Source organism: Oryzias latipes, chromosome 9, assembly GCF_053564925.1.
Source record: "Oryzias latipes strain Hd-rR chromosome 9, Olatipes_Hd-rR_3.1".
NCBI lineage: Eukaryota > Metazoa > Chordata > Actinopteri > Beloniformes > Adrianichthyidae > Oryzias > Oryzias latipes.
Window position 1 is genome coordinate 8405828 of NC_136245.1, and position 20901 is coordinate 8426728.

The window sequence follows — 20901 nt, forward strand, 5'->3', positions numbered from 1 at the left end:
TGACTCACTGCACCACTAGAAAAACTAATCTTGAAATTAACTTAGCTAGATGTTTTCTAAACCTAAATTGGCTACTACTGGCACATTTCCCAGCTCAAAACATTTGTAAAATGCTTTTCAGTGAAAATCAACCTTTTCTTCAGAATCTTTCTTTAAAAACGTTCTTGTTTCTGTAAATGTGCAGTTGAACTTGTACGCTGTGTTCTTTGAACCCTTTTCCTCAGTTCATCTGAAAGCAGCTCCAGAAGTCTGGAGTTTGTGCTGGGCACTCCATTTTTTTCACCATCTTGTCCTTTTTTCTGGAGGCAGTTCTGGCAGAGCTTCAGCTTCAGCTTCTGGATAAAACTCTGTGTTTTTTTTTGTGGGTCAACTCTGGTCCTATTAAAACCATGATAACTCCTCCTCCATGCTTGAAATCTACTATCCTACATCTGTTTCATCCTTAAAATTGAATATTTGTGGAATGTGGATAATAACTTAATTGTTTTGTGTTTTGTCTATTATTTAACTGCCCTGGTTTAGTCACGGAAAATCGCCATGGCTGTGCAGTTAAATAAATTGGTTTTGCTAGTTTTTCAAATTTCAAATGAAGTTTAAGAAAAATTGAAGTAAAATAAAAGAGAATTTTGAAATATTCGTACACTTCAGTTTTGTAAATGTAAGCCTTCAGTCCAGTTCAATGTCATACGCATCAGGTAAAAAGGCTGAGGAGACTTTTGAATATAAAGAACTTATTTTCTCCAAATAAAATGCATAAAAACCTGTAAAAACAACAATTGCAGCATCTGTGTGTTTTGTGCTTCACTGTGTAAAGGAGCTTTAGGAGAATGATGCTGTTTCACTTCACTGACTAGACAGAATCAGGACTCCATAAATGTGTAATAGCTTTTCTTAGGTAAACATGCTCAACTTTAATGGTTACAGAGCAAGAACCAATGAAAAATGGATGTGACTTGAATCACATCATCACTCTTCGTCTCTGCAGCTTTAACTGAGGAAGAAAGAACTTAAATGAAAAAAAGGAAACAATTTTCTATTTAGAAAAAAAAAGTCCCATCCTTCAATTTTTATTTAAAAGCATCATTTGCTCAATTTATAAATATATACATGGAAATGAAACATATTTACAATAATACTCTTAAATTGAACGTTTCAAATGAGGTCATTACCTGCGGCCTTCACGGATGAACTCTCTGTAAAAAAAAGGTCTCATTACACAGAAACAGGGATCATCCAGCAACAGCGTCGCTCCTGTGCAGCCCGTCTCCTCCAGTCTGGACGTCCTCAGACAAAAGACTCCCCGCTCCTCCCCTCCACTCACAAACTACAACCGCTGACAGCTGCAGGGATTATCCACCAGCTGAAATCACACCGCCCACCATGCCGCTTCTGCTGGCTTTTACTGGACTTAAGTTGTTTCACATCAGAATAATGTAGAATGATGGGAATGTGTAAAAGCATTCCCAGACACAGTGCAAATGTTATTAAAAAAACAAAAGAACTTTAGACATAGAGAAATCAAGTTATATTTAAAAAAATATATATGAACAAGTATAGATTTAAAGCATTCATGTTTCTGTTAGATACCATTTAATGTAACAGTCTTATCATTGCTGTTGACATTAAATATTGCTGACAGTCACAGAAGGATTTTTCTATTTTAAAATCACTTTTTTTTACTGTTCTGAAGAACTAAACCCTATCTTTCCAACAAAAGCAGATTTGTAATCTGTTTTCTTGCAGAACCAGAACTCATCTCTCACTCTGAGTTTAAGAATTTCCGTTTTTTTGTGTGGAAGCGGTGTGGGGACACATGAAAGCCACTTTTCTTACAGTGATGAACTGGATGTTCTCCTATAAATAAAGGAATAAGAGCAGTCCTCCACATACAAGAAAGATGTTGTATTGAGACATAAATTATTGAAGAAACTCGACTTGCTGTGAGGTTAGCGTCTATGAAGCTTTTGGCTTTAACATAGTCTATACTGCATCTGAGAACTACTGCTGATCTATACACTAAAATCCAAATGTCAGGGTTTTTTCACTCTTTTTGCCTGTTTGTTGGTAACCTCAAACCCATAAATGACTGTTTTATTGATATTAACTCAGAAGTTTCCAGTAGCAGAAATGGAGGTTATAGTTTATGAGGAAAACACTTCCTCCATGTGTTAAATCTTTGGGATTTTGCAGGTTTTTTTGTGTCTTTTTTTAAGTGGGCAGGTGTTTGAAAAATAAAAACCACATTTTTAATTTCTGAAAACTTTACTTTTTAAACAAAAAAACAACACTTTCTGTAAAAGATGTCTGAATCAATACTAGAATGATGTCCTAAGTTACCAATTTTTGTATTGAAATGTGTTGTTAAAATATAAAGAGGACAAAAGAAATAAGACAAAATGTTGGAATCTCTTTGTGGTGACAGAAATACAAAAACGACATTCTAGCTGCACTGAGGCCTTGAGATCAACCCGATCAAGTGGGGTGAGCTGCCTCCATGTTGCTCCATGCAGAAGCTGAGATGTTTTCCAGAAGACCGACCCCCATTCTCGTTTTTTTCCCAAAACCGGACGGTTACCTTTCCCGGCACTAGAAGGGTCTCCTTGAAGTGTGCAGTGACTCTGACAGGAGATGTGATGACTTCTACCCCTGATGGTACAAAATCACTCTGATCAGGTCTTGTCAGTCCTGAAATGGGAAGTTCCATCTGCAGCCACTCAGTTTTCTTACCTTTGTGCTTTTCGATTTCAGCCAAGCAGACCGACAGCATCCAGAGACTTGAAGCTGTGCCTGAACTGAGGCTGAGAAAGCTGGCTGCCAGAGAGAACAGCTGCTGAAGGGAGTAGCGAGAGAAGGACCATGAGCCCTGCAAGCCAGATGTCCGGGGAACTTGGAGCTCCACCTGCTTCTCATTTCCGCATGCTTGCTCATCTAGCAGGCCTGCTGACACCAACAGATCCAAACATTTCATTGATGCTTAAACATCACACGACATGCAGGTGTTACTGCAAGGTGAAATCACCGTGATGCTGCTGGCTCTGGTCTCTACTCTTGGGTAAATCTCTGCTTTCAGACAAAAAGGTCAGCCCGCTTTCCCACACTGTGGATCCAGAACGGGAGGTGGCAGACAGGCGGATGTCCACCTCCACCCCTGCAGGGGTCTGCCGATACCCCAGAACCCTGGCCTGCAGCGAGAATGGACCCTTCTTCAGCTCATCGACTGGCTGAAGCGTCTGCATGCTCTGACGCATCCGGAGGAGTCCTGAAAAGAATTCACAATCCTGAATTCTCTGTTTTTGATGATCCCAACATTAGCATTTACAGAAAATTCAATAATTCCATGAAAAAGAAATCATTAACACAGCGGGAGCTCAACAAAAACATGGAAAAGAGGTAAACATGTTGTTCAAATGCTAATTATTATGATAAATACCAGGAATTCAACCTTTACATTTGGCTGTAGGGGTGGATTTGATTTGACCTAAAAATCCTGGACTGCTAATTAACTCACTTTAAGCAATAAAGGGTAAACACAGTTTAGACCGTATTACCAGCTAAATGTATTGCATCAAGGAAAACAAAATGAAGGCAAAAAGAGAATTTTGAAAACAGGAAAGGTAACCGTTTTTCTCCTCACAATGGATCTTTCCATTGAATTATTGTTGTAGAGAGACAGTTTTAATAAAGACGTCACAAACGACCACAAAAACAGGGACTTTGGTCGTAAGTCTTCAAAGATGCTGACAAAACAGCTCAAATGTATCTCAAAAGGCTTAAAATGAAGATCCTAAAGGTTTTTTCAAAAAACATTCTCAACTTTATTTTTTATTTTTTAATAAATGTTTCAATGAAGTTCCAGTCTTTTTAGATCGATCCTGATGGATTAATAGAATTAGGAATGAAAAAATAACTTTAGTAATATTTAAATTTTCATCCAGGTTTTGTGCAGAACAACGTGTTTTACAAAAGAACCGACTCAGACAAAGGAAAAAATGAAGAGGTGATCTGTACTGTTTAAAAATAAACATGAATTAAATTAGACAGGTGAAAATGATGTAAACTTAACTTAATTTTAAGTTAACATATCAAACCAAGCTGACTTTTACCCCATTTGTTTCCAATATGTGCTTCTGAAATAAAGATAAAATTCTCTGTTAAATCCATCTAAATCTAAACTCTATATGTTTACGCTATAGTTTTCAGGATACAAACTCTACAGAGACGTAATCTGAGTATTCTGAAAGTCAAAGAGATTTTTTTACCTGCCGGACTGAGCCTGAAGTTTTCATCAGTTAGCAACAACAGCAGAAGTTTGGAACACAGGAATTCTGGGAAGCACAGTGGGATGTCTCTGAATTCCGCATCGGGGTAATCCCAACCGTAACCTGCAGCACTGCAGAACCTCCTGAACAATGTCCTCTCCAGCCTTGAAAACAGAGCAGGTTCAGAACGACTGTCACAACTACCAGATTAATCCTCAGACTGCTGCCGTGAAATCCCGAAACTGATCAATCTCACATGGCAGAACAGAAAGAATAAGAAAAACAAATGTTATAAAGATCAAAATAGAGAAGCAGACTTAGAAATGTTGTTTACAATTCAAGTTGCCTCAACAACTGTTGTACTTAAAACACTAATGTCATCTCTCGCTAAACCCCGTTGACGCCTGAATTTATTTCTGGTTATAAAAAAATTAAATTCACTTGTCTTTTTGCTTTAAAATAGATGCTAACTTAAGGTACCGTAATTTTGGAGCCACAGCTCTTTTGAAGTCCCACCACAACATGGATTCAAATTAATTCACTTCAAATCATAAAGCAGTGGTGCACAACTGTGTCAAAGCAAAACACAAAAAGCAAATAAATATCAGCACAGAGCTTTAGTCATTATAGAAATTCAAATCCAATTGAGTCCAGGTAATCTCGACTATATACTACTGGTCTGCATGAGTAATCAACAGGTCACATTGAAGGGTTTTCTGTTTAAATTCCTGGACTAAGCAAGGTGATGCTGAAGAGGAAAACTCCCTCTAAATGGAACATTAGGAAGAAACGTCCAGCAGAACCAGGTTCTGTAAGGGGGAACCATTTACCGGTAGGTTCTGAATGGACATCAAAGGGACAAACTGAAACACAAACATGTTGGCTTGTAATTGCAGCAATGAGAGAACAGAAGGCAGACAAGGGACTCCTGTTATAAGAGATACCGTAGCAACTACAACAAGAAAACTGGATGAAGACGGTGATCTCCAGTCCTGGTTCTAGAGTTCTGGTCTCCAACCGACCTTTTCCAGCTAACCCAGTCCTGGTTGTTGCTGATCACCTGCATTCGGTATGTTCAGACTGGAATCATCAGATCCACAACAAGGTTAGGGCTGATTGAAAGTCAAGCAGGTCAATAGGTCTAGAAAATCAAAGATGGAGACACTGGTGTACAAAAAAATGAATAAAAATAAAAAAGCCCTGAACATCATACCATTACCACCATGCTTGAAGGCTAGTGTGCAGCATTTGTGCTGACATTTTTCATAAAGTGTGTGATGACAATCCCCACATTGCTTTTGTTGTTCGTGTTATTCTTTTAAGTGATGCACAGTATGGCGGGTTAAACTACTAAAGCATTTCTACAAAGTCACACCTAAACCCGGCAAAGCTGGACTTGTGAAATGACGTCATTTACTACAGGTGGTCCGTGTTTACCTGCAGTTCTTCACCGCGTACTCTAACTCCGTCACGGCTGTCTCTTGCAGTATCCCTGGTTTCCGCGTGAGAACCCTCATCCAGTACTTAGTGTAGAGATAAACCAAACTGGGAAGTTTATTAGCTAGCGCGTGCGTTTTTAACAACCTGTGAGAACGGTAAATGTAAACATAAACGAAACATGCAGAAAAGGCAGAGGCCGACAGGATAATGCAACCCCTCATTTTAGTTACATTTGTTTAAAAAATGGCCTTAAAGTTTTCTTTTCATTTTAACAATCACAAGAATCCAACTTCAATGTCAATCCTCTTGCCACACCACGCCCCTCTACGGTGAGCAAACCGGGACAAACGACACGAACTCGTGAAATAGCAGTAACATAAGCGAAAGTCTTTAAAAAAATTTATTGACTTTTTCCAACAACAAAATTACATTTAACATTGTGCATTTGGTAAGTAAATTCTAAGTTTGAGTCCTAATACAATTATAATCTTGTAAATTTAAAATGTCTCCAATAACTTTTTACAGGAAGAAAGTATAGTTATTTTAAGAATAACCGAGTTAAATCAAAAACAGGAGATCCGAATCCGAGTGAATGGGATGTCGGGAAAGGTTTCTTCACTGGGGTTCCTGAGGTCATGGGCATCCGGCAGAACACTTTGATCGACCACTCTTTTTCATCCAAACAGAAGCAGCAGCACGATGCAGACTGAATTTACCCCTATTAGTGGCACTGTGGGGTAATAACACAGATGAGCACGATCAAAACATTTTATAGACAGTGTGTAGACCTGTGTGGTTGTCATGAGACAATCAATCACCTCTCATCACAGTCCTTACGGAGCGGACGAGATTCATCAGCTGTGCTTTGACGCCTGGTTCATCACCAAATCCTCCCACACTTTGATCTGCCCCCCAGCCAACTGAACCAGAAGAAGATGAAAAAGAAGATTCAAATATGTTATGTTTCCCCCCTAAACACTTGAGGTTTCCAGTCATCATTCCGGTGTTTTGATTTAGTAAAGAGCGTAGATTAAATAACTCAAAATAATATCTGACAGCCTTTGTGTAACTAAACAGATAATTTTACAAGTTAATACAGACTCTTATGTGTAAATATTTTTCTTTTCTCCAGCTAGTCTTCCTAGTGAGTTGGCAGTTGCTAACGTAACGCTAAGCAATTTCTAGACGAGGAGCCACAGTGTTGTTTAAGACAAATAAAAAAAGAGCAACTTACTTTTACTTAAAAACCTTTCTTCGTGTAATACAGCCACAGCATTGACGCACAAGATAGCTGCTTGGATTAGAGAATACAAAGTAAATGCCATTTTAGATATGAAAAACAAATTAGCAATACTGACTGCCGGCAACGCTCGCGATATTTACGTATGACGCAAGCCTACGGCAGCCCACGAAGGAAAAACCTCTACTTGTCCAAAAGTTACCGCAAAACGAAGTTCAACTGCGTCTGTTTAAACTAATTCATGTTTTTAATCACACAAGGCAAACTTAATTTATTTTTTCCCCCACGATTTCAGTCTCCAACTATATATTTTACATATAAAGTACAGAATGACAAAATACCTAGCTTTACCCCTACTGGTCAACAAAGGGAAAGGCATGTCAGTTCAAAGAACTTGAACAGTTTTTCTAATCAACTTTGGGTCCTTAAGAATAATATTTTTATGTAAAAAAAAAAGAAAATAATTCAGTAGTAGCCCATATGGGCCAAGTAGCCCATATGACACGCTTTAGTATAATGAAAATATTTTGACAGAGAAAGACACCTTTTTCAAATTTTTGTAAATTTCTTGGAGTTATTCCAGGCATTTGATACCAGCAACTGTAAAAGGTCCCCATCTTTTTATAAATCATTCACACACAAATAGCCATCTTTTAATTTGTATTACAACATCACTTTTCAATGGATCATCATAACTAAAAGGTCCCAGGGATTTGTTTTCCAATAGATCAAAGGATGATTGGAGTGAGACTTTAAGGTTGTATACACATTCAACTTCACCTCAACGAATAAATACTGCAGACAAAAATCATGAGAATAAAAATCTTTATTAGTGTTTTATGAAGTCTGCATAATATGCCACACGCCTGAGAAGCTTATGGTCAGAAAAAACCCAAAAAACTAAACAAAGAACTGATCTATCAATTCCGCCCTCTACTGGTAAAACAAATGCAACATCTACTGTACTGACTGCTTTGCAAAAAGGTTACTGTTAAATACACATATAATGAACTACTGTTATGCATATGCATGTCTGGTCCACATCAGTTTTTATAATGTATATTTTTTTTCACATTCATATGTTGTAGGCGAAAGACTAAAAACGATGTAACACTTGACCCTAAACACATCATTCAGTCCCCCCAGATTCAAACCCCACTAGGTGCACTTAAAGTACAATCTCTAGTGCCATTTGGAGGGGGTGCAAGGATACATGTTAAACCTGCAACAGCAACAAAATGACTTTAAGGTAGTAAGTTCTGATGTACATACTGTACTTTATAGAGACTGAACAAAGACGATACACACATTAACACAGGGTGTCCCAGTGTGCAGGCACATTCAATCTCCTGCCATTTTAAAGCAAATTAAGTCTGGATAGGTTTTAAAATAATTGCTCGACAAAAGCACCAAAAAGATACAAGAGGTCTCGTGTGCAAAAAGAGATGAATGGCAGGGCTCTGCTAACATTCGCAGGCAAAGCTCTTGAAACAATTTCAGCAATGAAGACTTAAAAGTTTCAGTCAAAATTGGTGGATTTCTTTGGGGAAAGAAAAGTTCAATAAGGCTACACGTCATGTCGGGCAGTTTTAAGAAAATGCATCATTTCTTTTAACCTGAAACAAAGACATGCTAATTGAAATTTGGGATTAAATGTAGGAATGATGTCCAAGTTACTTGAAAAACAGCAATGGTTGAATAGGAGGTGAATGACAGGAAATTTTAGGTATATTTATATATATATAAAAATACATGAGAATATAAAAAAGTAACAAAACAATGTGGATACAGGCTGAGAACACAATGGATTCAGTGATACCTTCAAACGTCTCTTGGTGAGACAACTAAAGCTTCACCTTGGAGAGCCTCACTGCTCCCAGTGTCACAATAAGAGGAAAATAAAAATAAAAACAAAGGAAAATAAGGAGAACAGATATTTGCTGATTTCTCTGGTCCCTGCCCAGTCTGTGTGCCAAGCTAGAGCTGGCCGTTATCTTCATTGTCGGGTCGATCCGACGGGAATACAACTACGCTGAGAGTGAGGAGTGTCATACAATGACTAAAATAAACTGTACTAAAACTAGGACTGCACTTTTTTTTAGCACTATGGAAAGAATTACCAACATTCCTATTTGTCCGTATAGAAGCATGTCTTAGAACGACACGCATCTGGAGTTTTTTTTTTTGGAAATGAACATGGTTGTAAAAGTCAATTTAATCAAATTTCATAAACATATTGTGGCATTTCCTTCAGAGGAAGAACAGCCATCATTTCTTTCTCAAGCCCCCTCCCTCAACAAACAGCAGGGTCAAGTTTCCTAGAAAAAAGTAAACTTTCGGCTCAGAACAATAGCTGTGGTGGACTAGAACAAAAGTCATGTAAGCATTCGAGCTCATGATAGTTTTACAAGCAATTTTCAAACACTGAGAAACTATTCACAGATATTTTTGGTATTTCCCCCCTACTTCCCAGACTAAAAACCAATATACATTTTTATTTTGTACCACAAATAGATCTAATATTAAGGATTTGGGGCAAAGCAATTCAACAAGGTGCATGACATAGACATGGGTAACAAAGTGCCAATTACTGAGAAGTCTGTGTGTGTGTCCATGTGTGTGTAAAAGAGTGTGCCTGTATGTGTGTGTGTGTGGTGTAGAAAAGTTAAAAGAGGGGTGTGGAACTGGGACACAAATACTATGAAGCACGTCAACAGAAATGACTTCTTTGCTGTATTGTTTTCCGAAAGAACTCGCATGTTTAAAATTTAATGATCTTTGTAATAATGAGCTCTTTTTGGGGCATTTCCGTAGCTGTTCAGGACATACTGGAGCAGCGGGCAGATGGAGAACCCATCTGGGTCAGGACCTTGTCCAACCACTGTAAAGGACCATTCAAATGCAGTTCGATCCAGCAAGGAGTGCTTGTGACAGTTTGTCGCCTGGAAAATAGAGGAGTGTTTTCTGGATTAGCAATCAGTTTGCACCATGAAACATGCGACTGAGGAGGATTTTAGCAGGTACTTTCGAAGGTGTGGTATGCAATTTGACTGAATCTTCAAAGAACACGGTTAAAACACCATTTCGGTTTCAGCGCTCACCTATATTCAGCTCCCCAGCCTTTGACGAAGCTCATTCGGATGGTGCACATCCTGGTAAGCTGGTAGACAGCCTCAAAGCCTTGATTGACTGACTGTGCCAGCAGAGCAGCAAACTCCTGGTTGTTGAATATTTTTAGATTACAGCCTAAAAATAATGAAAACAACAAAATTTTGTAGATCTATATTTAATAAATCAGACCACAGTCATCAGATTTTCTTCTCACAAGTGTCTTCAGACTCTCACCTGGTGGAATTTTACACACAGTTGCAGGATGCCATCCATACCGCTGATTGCAGTTTGGACTCTGAACAAAGATGGCGCTATCACTCAGGCACTCTGCAAACACTTCCCCTCCAATATAGTAGAGTCTAACTCCTCTTCCTGTTAACAGACAGTGAATTTAGTTTATTAAAGACAAATAAAAAAACTGTGAGAGCTAACACCAACAGGAGAATGTGCAGATAATGAGGCTTCAAATGCACCTATGTGTCTTCGCGTCATCTCCACAGTGGCGTTCCTGTTGACGTTGGACAGCAAGCCCAAGCAAAACCTCTCGGAGTTGGATGGATCTGTGAATCCATCCACTGTCAAAGATGGCTGAGACGCGTGGAACGTCTCTCCCACGCGCTGGTTTAACTCATAGTAGGCTATTGAGCACCAGAAGGCTGGTTCTGAATAAGTCACCGGCTGAAGATCTGCAGGACAGAACCACATCAGTCAGGTTTATCACAACAAATACCTGAAAAAAAACACAGTTTAGTCAACAAGTCCACCAACTGTGCCAATTCTGACAATGTGTAACAGTTTAGTATTTTACTAATACCATTTTATACACAAACTATAAACCAGTGTTTGATCAAGCGATTCTAGATATTTCATGGCTAGATTGGTAGTTTAAACATGTGTGAATAAGCTAAACATGGGGAGGCATTGAGGCTATAAATTAGATTTTTACTGAGCAGATTGATTTGCATTTTTCTATTTATGGTACTAGTTATCCATAGGTCATATTTAGGAGAGTTAAGCTGGGTCACTATCAACACTTACCCATGCTATGATTGACAGGAGACAGAGTGCTCGGGGAGAGCTCCGCCGGAGAGCCTGGTAGGGAAAACAGGAAGTCATGGATGTGACTGGCTTTGATGACAACGAAAACTGGTGGTTCAGGTCGCATGATAAAACAGGTGATCATTTGGAAACGGAACCCAAAAGCTACAACATGAGGCCAATCGTTTTTCTCTCTAAGAACAACAAAGGGTTTTTACAATAGCTGGTATTATTAATTCCTTGTCCATTTGACTATTAACTCGGTTATTAGCAAATTTGTTGAGAATATTCAGACCAAATATTCTGAAGACAATGCCATAACTCACTATTTCCCATTTTGTGCGATCTCGTGCTTAAGAACACAACACACTTGTTGTGTGATGAAGTTTTGGAGTCACTTCATTACTCACTAGTGACAGAGAGTCCAGCACAAGACTTTCCACAGACTCACCCATAGCTTGCTAGTCTTTTTTATCTTTTATCAAGCAAATCCGGGTGCCGTTTAAAACTAAAGACATTTCATTTCTTTACCAAGTTACACACAACTTTGAACAAAAACCACAAACAATACATTACCTATGCAAACATTCCAAATGACAGCATGTTCTACATTTAGCTTTTCCTTTAAAAATAGAACTGTTAGAATTTGAATCAGCATAAAAAGAATAAGAGCCAAAAAAGACTGACAGGACTTTGAGGGAGGGGCACAGACAGAAAAAAGATGGATGGAGAGGTGCTAGGCTAGGGTACCTGTGTCCATACTTTGATTCATCTGTTGATCACTGGCCTCCCCATCCTCACTGAGGTAACCCGGTGGGGGCGTTTCTGTGGACAGAAAAACGTACACATCCGAATTTTGTTGTGGTCGTGATAAAAAGGCTCTGGTGGGATAACCATCTGCAGGAAGAGCTGTAGTGTTAGGGTACATGGTGGATTGCATAGCTGTAGATCAGGGGTCTCAAACCATTTGGAGCTCCAAAGACGGCTCTTGGGGGCGTGACATTGACCGGACTTGATGGATGCAAGCGGGGAAAACATTTAGGGCAGGAAACCTGACCCCCCATTTAACAAGTGTTTCTTCCATTGTAGACAGAATGGTGACGGCTAAGGGGTTTATTATGCGGTGAAATTCAGTCAAAAAAGATGCAGAAAACATCCCCAGATAAACATTTCAGGATTTATTAAAATGATAAGAGCCTTGTATTATGTTAACATTGGCTGCGAATGTTTCTTTTCTCTTTGAAGCGTCAATCTTTGTATCAAAAATCCTCTTTGCTTTCACGCGGATCATTTTCCTGGAGGAACGCCCGCCTTTCCGTCTTTGCTCAATTATCCATTTTCAAACCTGTTCTTCAAATCCGTCACTCGCTTTCTTTGTAATTTGCTTGTTTTTGCAGCCATTTCCCCAATATCATCCATCTGCTTGAGCCATTCGCAGAAACATTTAGGATTCACCCCAAAATCTGAATGTTCTTTGCCTTCATGCCACTGCACAGTTTAGACGCTAAATCGAATGAGCGTTTCTCGGCCACCGCTACAATGGCTCACAAAATTGAGCCACAGACACCCAGCGTCTGCACGAGTGTCCATAGGGGGCGTCTTAAAGAAGCTCGGCCACTATTACAGACCGGTGTCTAAAGAAGCGACCACCTGTTAGGCCCGGCGTTTATTGGTGACCGCCGTCTATTAGAGACAGGCCGGAAGACATACTGTACTCTAAAATAACTTTAGACCAGGGTTAAAATGTGCAAAGATTTTGTTTCTCCCTTATTGATTTGGTGTTTTAAAAAGCAAATTTAAAAAATATTCAACAGAGAGACAATAAAAAGTGCAGCAATAGAATAGAATAGAAACAGTGGTTGACACAACAATCTTTTCCCAATTACAATAACCAGTAAGCATAGACACAGCAGAATAACAGGAACGGATTAAATGAGTGCAACCGTTCAGTTGGGATGCAACAGTCCTAAGAACCGCAGGCGGAGCGGTTGGATGACTCCTCCACCGAAAGTCCAGTCACATTAAAAAAGAGAGAACGAGACCAGTCCGGAACTGGAGTCTGTCTTTTTGATTAACACAAAAAAATATGAAAACTTCTTTCCAAATGCCAAAAGAAAACAAAAAAAAAAAAATCAGAAGACTCTTCTCCACCATGAACTTCAAGAAGTCCAAGTACGGTACAGGTCCACTGCTTCCTCCCTCAAACCAAATGTGGCTCAATGTGAGAGGAAGTGCTGCCAAGTGTCCAGCAGTAAGAAGAAGTCAAGGGTAGCTGTGTTCAGAAGAACCCAGTGATTGAGGTTAAAGTACTGTAAAATTTGAGTCTTATTTTGTGTTTAACAGTTAAATTTTAACAGTGTTAATGCAGATGTTTAAGTTTTCTATACAGCAGGGATAGAAGACTGAAAATGGAAAACTGAAATCTATTACTGATTTATTTACATGTTGATTTTTAATCTTTTCATGTAATTGTTGATTGAGTTTTATAAGTACATTTGCACAGAAAACAGTTAATAATACAGTACAGTATGGTTCATGTTCCAAACAAATTTACTACCAAAGAAAAGGATGTACCCGAGGAAGCTATACACAACTCGTTCATCCCAGGGTCCTTGTTTATCCTATTCTGTGTTATAAAAGAAAGAAATTGAGAAGATGTGATTCAATAAAATGTCCTGATTCAACCTGGCATTAACTCCTAGACACCCATGAGCCGCGTGCTCGCATTAATGCAAAGAAGCTGAGCTGGTGTCTGAGGTTATGAAATACCAAATAAATAGTGTTTCATCATTTATCACAGGAGTTACATTCTGTAATTCATCTGTGATAGGTGAAAGCCACAAAGTAAGATTATAGATGACTTAAGGGGGGTGCAGTATTATGGAATGTAATCAAATATCTGGTTGCAATGGAAGATTTATGTAAGTGTGGTAAACTGAATGCATTCTGCATAGGAGACGCAATATGGAGGATAATGATTGACACGGTCAAAAGCCAATCAGGACACTAAAACAAAAAAAAGAATGCAAAACTGAAAAAAACCACACACACCCTGACCTCTAGATGGAAAGTTATAGAAGTGACTGAAAAACAGCCCTGATCTGAACTCATGCAGTGTTTTGTTGTACATTTCCTTGTACTTTTGTCACAGTTTGTCAATAATGAAGATCATGATCAAACATGTGCATGAGTACACCTGGAGTTGTGGCATTCATGACTACAGCTAATACTGATCTACTTTGTAGTCAATCATCAGACTTGTAGGTTTACGTTTTGGAGGTTTGTGTACAGGGAAGAGCTAAGAAGACTTCTGATCAGAATCTGGTGGATCGGATGAAGAGGAAAAATGCCAGAAAGACTTTGTGGCCCTGACTGGAGATGGGAGGTTGTTGATGTCTGCAGAGATGCCAATCCACAAATTCATCAAGCTGAAAAAGCAAACCTACAGGGTTATCCAGTAAAACCCCCAAGGCACCAAATAGGTACATTTAGCGTGTTACTGGGATGTGGGAAGAGTTTGGGGAGACCACTGAAAATGGCTGGCAAACGGTGATAATGCTTCAGGTGTAGAAAGAAGGGAACGCTCTGAATGGAGCAGGTGGGGAGCTGTTCACCTCAACTGGGAATAAGCAAAATCACCAAAACGCCTTCCACTGAGGAGGCAGAGTCTGGGTACTTGAAGAATTGCAGGGGCTCATGTCACAAAAATTGTCAAAAGAACTGCATCGATGAGGCTGAATGAAGATGTTTGCATCCACCACTGTGCGTCAACAAATCCCTCCTAATTGGTCATTAAATAAAAAAGTTGCATTTATGAAAAACATATCCAGACTTGGAAGATTCCCAAAAAAGGAGCATTGATAAAACTGTATTTTTATCTCATAAACTCCTACCTGGTATATAGTTGTTTGGAGGTTCAATTCCTGCAGGAAAGTTTGTGTTCTCAGGTATAGAATGAGTGTAGTCATCCAGAGGTGGCAGGTCTGGCAGGATTTCTGAATGTCTTGGCACAAGAACAGCAGGCAGCACTGTAGAGTTGGGTAAAAAAAAGTCAGAAAATACAAATGACACCTCACTAAATTAAAACCTTTTTTTTTAAATGAAACAGATTTAGAGTAAAAATATAGCAAATACATTTTAATAAGGGCATTCTGTAAAAAAAAGTTTTACTATCAATTAACATTTCTTGTCAAAAGTCAAAAGTCAGGGACTTTCATTTCAAGCAGCAATGAGATAATATTACAACATTAGAGTTGTGTATTTGTTTTTTGTTTTTACAGAAAATGTAACAGAAAGCACGGGGGAATTCTCGAGTCAAAAAGAGTCAGTAAAATCCAGAGCCTTAGCTTTAACAAATGCAGTAACTGTCTCTTTTAGAGAGACAAATGAAAGCTTATTATTAATTGCATTAATTTCAATTTACTATGTTGTTTGTTCATTATGGTTAGTTTAACAACAAGGATCTCAGAATCAGATATCGATGAAGTGGATCAATTAGAAGGTTATCTCAATTTTGTAGTGACTGGTTTGTGGGAGAAATTTGCAGACAGCAGATGGTGAATAATTGAAGTGAAGGATGTTTAAACTGAAACAAAAAACAGACTCTTTACATTAAAAACCAAACAAACTAAAGAAAACCAACCTCAACTTCAGTAAATGTTTTGGCAGATAAGATTGACATTACATGAAATATTTTGCATCAGCTTTTGTTTTATTTGCAACCAGTTAATTGACCTAAAAGATATCTTGTCATACATTCTGACCGTCTCTGTCAGACAGAAAACTGATCTGGTAAAATAAATAAAAAAAGATTTGAAAACAAGATAATTGGTTTTTGGCTTTCCGATGTTTGAATTCCCTCACTACTTCTTAAATCATAAAAGACTTTATAATCCCAGGACTATCCAGTTCCCTGAATTTTAATGCTATTTGGACTCACTTTTTCCCCCCAAACAGCAAATATGATGATACCCATTTGCTGAAGTAAAAACCTCATAAATAAGAACATTTTACAAAGATTATTTATGAATCTGATGATGGAAACTTATATAGTTTATGAAAAATACACTTAAACTAATTTGTTTTAAATGACAAATCACTGAAATGCAATACATTGTGGTCTATATTTGACAATCTAGCGAGCATCGATGCACACTGGTTTACAAAGACTTCTTGGAAATTTCTAGGGCACCAAAAAAATGGCAAATGCCTTATATAGTGCACTAAGTAGTGAGTAGTGAATGAATTCAGATCCAACCATTGACTTTTGAAAAAATATGATTTAGGAGTTTCCCGTTTGAAGGAAGGGAATTTACACTCTTCTAAAACTTGTTGCTGTGAACACGTACAAAAAAAAACATACAAAAAAATGACAACATATAGAAAGACTAATTCAAAACATTCATATGGCTTCACCAAAAATCAAAACTAAAATTTCCCATTGGAGAAAAAAAGAATGTAGCTATTAGTAGAATAGGGGTCCATCCCACAAACCTGGGGTCTCCACTCTCTGGTAGTGGTAGGGGTTGATACAGACTTCATCTTTTTTGAGGTGGAAGGCATACTCGCAGGCCTCGATGGCTCGCAACTCGTGGTGGCTGTGAAGATCCGGCCATCGCCACAAGCGACAGTAGATGACATGAGGAAGCCCTTTCCGGTGGGAGACTTGCAGGCGTCCATCTAGAGATCTGATTGAACATCAAACAAGAAGCTGTGAGAAAAGTGCCAGAAGGTTTACAGGAGCTAAAAAAATGATGACGTTTGAAATGAATAGGCAGTGGAGGCAATGGAGGTGGATCGGTTTTAGTATTGAAATAAAATAAACATGTTTTTAATGCTCGTCGCCTCCAGCATTGTTATGACAACTGTACCACATTACAGTTGTGTGCAACACCATACAACAGTTGAGGATAGTCACCTGGTTTGGTCAGGGTAGTTGTATAGGCCTGATGTATCCCACTGTTCTATCGTATTTGGTGTACTCAGTCCCCATATTTCAGAGCAATTGCTGTGCACAGAGAAAACAACAAAACAAAAACAAAAAAAATGATAAACATGGGACATGACTCATTCAGAAATATCAGTATGGGCGTGTCAACATTAAAAGGCCTCTTTTATTGAGAGTCTTGTGACAAAGCAAAGACATCAAATTCACCTTTAGCTGTGAAAATGACTGATGGCAACTTCAAATAAGAGAAGCCTTTTGGACTGGGTTAATGGAAACATGGCATGGGATCTACTATCACAGACAATGGAGGAGACTAGATCTGTCTTCCATCTGATGGCATTGTGTCAAACAATGGGAATAACTCAAAGCTTTCTGCTGCAGTCATTGGTGTCAGAACTTATCTGGAGACATTCAAACAAAACAAAACACTGAGGGCACAAAGAAGGGGGGTTGAAACCTTGGCAAAATAGGGAACATTTCAGACGTTCTCAAAACATTCACAGAAAATAAACTGGAATGGGAACAAATGAGAGGAGTTTCTTCTGAGTAACAGGGCAAGAACAAACTTTACCCGATGTTTTGTGCAACAAATACACAACAGAAATGACTCCTTTATCATTGTGGGGCAACAACTGGCATTTTAAAACTGGAATGGCTTTGGTTATGACAGGGCAAGACAACCACTGTTATCCGACATCTACTGTAGATTTCCGGTGCTACAATTCTATATTCAGCTTCCATTTCAATGGCTAGAAAGACGACACGTGCAAAACCATCAAACCCAACAGGTGTCACAGTGTAAAAAACAAAGTGCAAAAGCCCAGGAATAATTGGGACATCGTAGCGGTTCATACGAGGCTTTTTGCTCATCCTTATAAAGAATTATTCACACGGGCAGGCCAGCCACTCACAGCCCCACAAATGTAGATGTGTTGTCTAGAAAGTATCTCATGCGATTAAAACCAGCCTGCTATCTGTAGACACACAAACATCTGATAAAGTATTTGGCAAGGCATTGGTGAGGAAACAACCTGTTAACACAATGTTCTCACTGAACGCGAGTCTGGCTCATCAAGGCTGGCTGACTGATAAGGAGAACATCGCATGACCTTTTTTCCAGAGAACACTGCAGACTGTTTAGCTGTCAGTTGAGTTGTAAATAAACAAGGGTGCCAAATAAAACACACAAATAAGGGCATAAATGGGAACTTTCTAAAACAGGTTTTCACATGTTGTGAGAGGAAAGAAAGATATGAGCAGGAATAGGAAGTCTGAAATGTACCTGGGAATGGTGACACACTTTGTGTTGCAGTTCTGCGTTGTGATTGCTTTCTCTAGTTCATCTAGCTGGCCTGTCTTCTTTAGCTTCTTCACTAAGCTCTTCACGGCCTTTTCGCACCATTTCTCTTCTTGCCCGTTTTGTTCTCCGCTGCCCGCCACCCCAGGTCCGTTAGGTGATTTCTTCCAGCCCAGAAGCCTCTTCACCACAGGAGGAGTGAATGGCAAGATGGACGACATCTTGACTTGTCAAGCTGGGAGTTTCCAGCTGACTCAATACAGGCTTAATGAATCAGGGGCAGACGAGAGCCAGAGCTGGAATTTGGGCCTTTTGCTTTCAGGTACCCGTCTGATAACCAGTGAGGCACAGAGTGGAAGCCAGAACCAGCACAGAGTATTTCAAAGATCCAAACACCTTGAAAGAAAAATCACACGAGCAGCACATAATCAAAACATACGAACATAAAAAAACAAATATAATAAATCGCACATCAATATGCAAAAATTGGTAAAGACTAGTGTCTTGCATTCAGTTTTACTGAGAACTGGATCTAAACGGAGAATATTTAATGTCCAATTTAAAAGTAATTTAATAATAATAATAGCTGCAGTTTCTTAAAAAATATAATTCACGAACTAGTCAAATCTCGGTAAAAAAAAATATAAAAACATTAAATATACACTAGTTATTTAATAAAACTATAATTCTGAATAACTTCAGGGTCTTTTTAAAGGTAAAACTCATGTTGTGGTTTGATACAACTGAGTCAAAACGACAGAAAGATCTAATTTAATTTGGAAATGTGTTTAGTTATTAAAATGAAATCGTAGTTTTTCAAAGAACTACGTGATTATTGTGGGATGTTCAGACTGAGCCTTAAACTTTGGGCATCTAGTCCTTCAGAAGTAAAGCGGCGTATTTATCAGCTCAGCCTCAGCGTTAGACCAAACAAGCTACCGGTTTGGTTAACGTCAAAACGGCTGTTTGTTGTGAGAAACATTAGAAATTGACACGTGTGGTGGATATTTCCTAAAAAGGAAGCCAAGTGAGTGTGAGAAAGGCACATCCAGAGTGCGATCTTGCACGGACTCGCGAAGGCCGATTGCTAGCAAGGAGGGGGGCCTGCTCAAATCACAACACTGAATTCATTAGCATTAGCTTGACAAAAACCCTAGTTTCCTCTTTGTAAAAACAATCTCGTGTTGAAACTACGGCTAACATATCCCAAAATTTAGGTTTTATCATACAAAAACAATGGTTTTGTTGCTCAAGTTAGCTTAACTAAGCTAACCTCCAGCTTGTTATTAAATCCTTTTGTTGTGGTCCTCGAAAATAGACCCTGTTTGCAAAAGTCAAGTTGCGCTACTTTTGTAGCGCCCCCAACTCGCTAAAACACCCAAATGATGTAAAACCAAGCGGCGCATAAATAATATAACTTTTCCCTCCCAATGGGATGAGTTATCCTACTTGAGCGGCCAGACTGAATATTTCACTCAAAAACACAGAAAGGCTTTGCATCTTGTACGAACTCTTGCAAACTGAGCTGTGGCTCCCGCTGGCTAACGGAGCTACAGAATACCTGCTTCAAAACAACAGGATTCAAAGTCGATAAAAACAGCTAAAAAAAGCGCTTCAACATTTTGCATAAATTATCTATAACATTTTACGGTTAGAAGACAAAAAAATTGGTGAAACCTTTCAAAGAACTTGTTTATCAAGAAAGAAATGTCAGTACCTGAAAGAGACTGTCCGTTGGCTAATTCTGACAAGGCTCGCCGGATCCTCTCAAGTTGCTACCAACGCCACAGTGCTAGCCGCTAGCCAAGCAGGCTATCTAGACCGGAACATCACAACAAACGTGATGGCTACGCACCAGCTCTTAGTCCCGCCCACTCCAACGTGATTGGAGGATACGAAGAAGATTGTTCTGGCTGGTGCCCTTGACAATGCATTTTTAACTCAATCATTTCTTTTTTTCTCTCTTTCATTTTCTATTCCAACCTGCGGTTTTTCTTATTTCAACCAACCTTTTTAATAACTAGAAACAATACAATGGGTAAAAGAAAACACTACGCATTCTGTTCAACCTGTACCTCAACATCACCATTTCACTTGGTTTGAATAATCTTTTTGAATGGGTAATATAAAACAAGATTGTAGCCATCAAATGTGTTCCATATTTTATAATATTATTTCATAAGGTCTATTCGTGGCTAACGTTTAGCGACTGTGATGTTGGGGGTCAAAATAGTTGCGTGCGTTTTCATACTACTTTGTTTTAAAATTATCATTAATCTAACACACAACAAAAATGAAGAAGCAATTCATGCATTTTTCAATAACAGCATACCTATTACAATGAGAAAAAGGACAACTTTTGTCAAATTTAAAACACAATTGGAAGTGTAGCTTCATAAATCGATAGAATTTATCGATAGAAATAGATTGATCATATATGACCAAAAGGAATCAGAACATTTTATTACATAACAGACACTGATTCTAAAATTAAATTGGATTTAGATTTACATTGTGTTTCTATTTGTATTTTGTATACTGTCTGTCACCTTTGTTTCATATTCTGGGT

At 38.7% G+C, this 20901-nt stretch overlaps 3 protein-coding genes across 8 annotated transcripts; all 3 read right to left on the bottom strand.

Moving 5' to 3' along the window:
* Nucleotides 1-2243: 2243 nt before the first annotated feature.
* si:ch211-12e13.1 (uncharacterized) lies at nt 2244-6065 on the bottom strand. Of its 5 annotated transcripts, XM_020706203.3 has the most exons (7): nt 5930-6051; nt 5697-5843; nt 4260-4423; nt 4104-4127; nt 3020-3259; nt 2728-2940; nt 2244-2646 (listed from the first exon to the last, which is right to left on the bottom strand). In XM_020706203.3, coding segments are annotated over exons 1-7 (996 nt in total). In that variant the 5' UTR covers nt 5932-6051; the 3' UTR covers nt 2244-2440. The 5 variants fall into 5 exon arrangements, with proteins under 5 accessions (XP_020561862.1, XP_011477852.1, XP_020561860.1 ...); XM_011479550.4 differs by having other exon boundaries at nt 2728-2937; nt 5697-6065; XM_020706201.3 differs by having other exon boundaries at nt 5697-6065.
* Nucleotides 6066-6085: 20 nt separating this feature from the next.
* Nucleotides 6086-7100, bottom strand: LOC144981258 (immediate early response 3-interacting protein 1). Its single transcript, XM_020706205.3, has 3 exons — nt 6934-7100; nt 6518-6619; nt 6086-6429 (listed from the first exon to the last, which is right to left on the bottom strand). The coding sequence occupies exons 1-3, from the start codon at nt 7022-7024 to the stop codon at nt 6374-6376; spliced, it is 249 nt and encodes an 82-aa protein (XP_020561864.1). The 5' UTR covers nt 7025-7100; the 3' UTR covers nt 6086-6373.
* A 647-nt stretch (nt 7101-7747) lies between these two features.
* On the bottom strand, nt 7748-20243 carry LOC101159109 (mothers against decapentaplegic homolog 2). 2 transcript variants are annotated; one of them, XM_011479549.4, is made up of 11 exons: nt 20050-20243; nt 18318-18728; nt 17006-17095; nt 16582-16775; nt 14982-15116; nt 11851-11913; nt 11089-11142; nt 10524-10736; nt 10285-10422; nt 10041-10185; nt 7748-9881 (listed from the first exon to the last, which is right to left on the bottom strand). In XM_011479549.4, exons 2-11 carry the CDS (start codon nt 18551-18553, stop codon nt 9758-9760), a joined length of 1392 nt encoding a protein of 463 aa, XP_011477851.1. In that variant the 5' UTR covers nt 18554-18728; nt 20050-20243; the 3' UTR covers nt 7748-9757. The 2 variants fall into 2 exon arrangements, with proteins under 2 accessions (XP_011477851.1, XP_004072808.1); XM_004072760.5 differs by having other exon boundaries at nt 11839-11913.
* Between the last annotated feature and the right edge of the window lie 658 nt (nt 20244-20901).

Coding starts and splice junctions, on each gene's coding strand:
- si:ch211-12e13.1 (XM_020706201.3), bottom strand. CDS start 5,920: ATGAGGGGTTGCATTATCCTGTCGGCCTCTGCCTTTTCTGCATGTTTC. Junction 2,941..3,019: donor CCAGAGCCAGCAGCATCACG/GTGATTTCACCT, acceptor TGTTGGTGTCAG/CAGGCCTGCTAGATGAGCAA. Junction 2,647..2,727: donor TGAAATCGAAAAGCACAAAG/GTAAGAAAACTG, acceptor TTGTACCATCAG/GGGTAGAAGTCATCACATCT.
- LOC101159109 (XM_004072760.5), bottom strand. CDS start 18,553: ATGTCGTCCATCTTGCCATTCACTCCTCCTGTGGTGAAGAGGCTTCTG. Junction 16,776..17,005: donor AACTACCCTGACCAAACCAG/GTGACTATCCTC, acceptor ATGTTCAATCAG/ATCTCTAGATGGACGCCTGC. Junction 11,914..14,981: donor TCCAAACAACTATATACCAG/GTAGGAGTTTAT, acceptor TTCTGTCCACAG/AAACGCCCCCACCGGGTTAC.
- LOC144981258 (XM_020706205.3), bottom strand. CDS start 7,024: ATGGCATTTACTTTGTATTCTCTAATCCAAGCAGCTATCTTGTGCGTC. Junction 6,620..6,933: donor AGAAAGGTTTTTAAGTAAAA/GTAAGTTGCTCT, acceptor CTTCTGGTTCAG/TTGGCTGGGGGGCAGATCAA. Junction 6,430..6,517: donor CGTAAGGACTGTGATGAGAG/GTGATTGATTGT, acceptor ATTACCCCACAG/TGCCACTAATAGGGGTAAAT.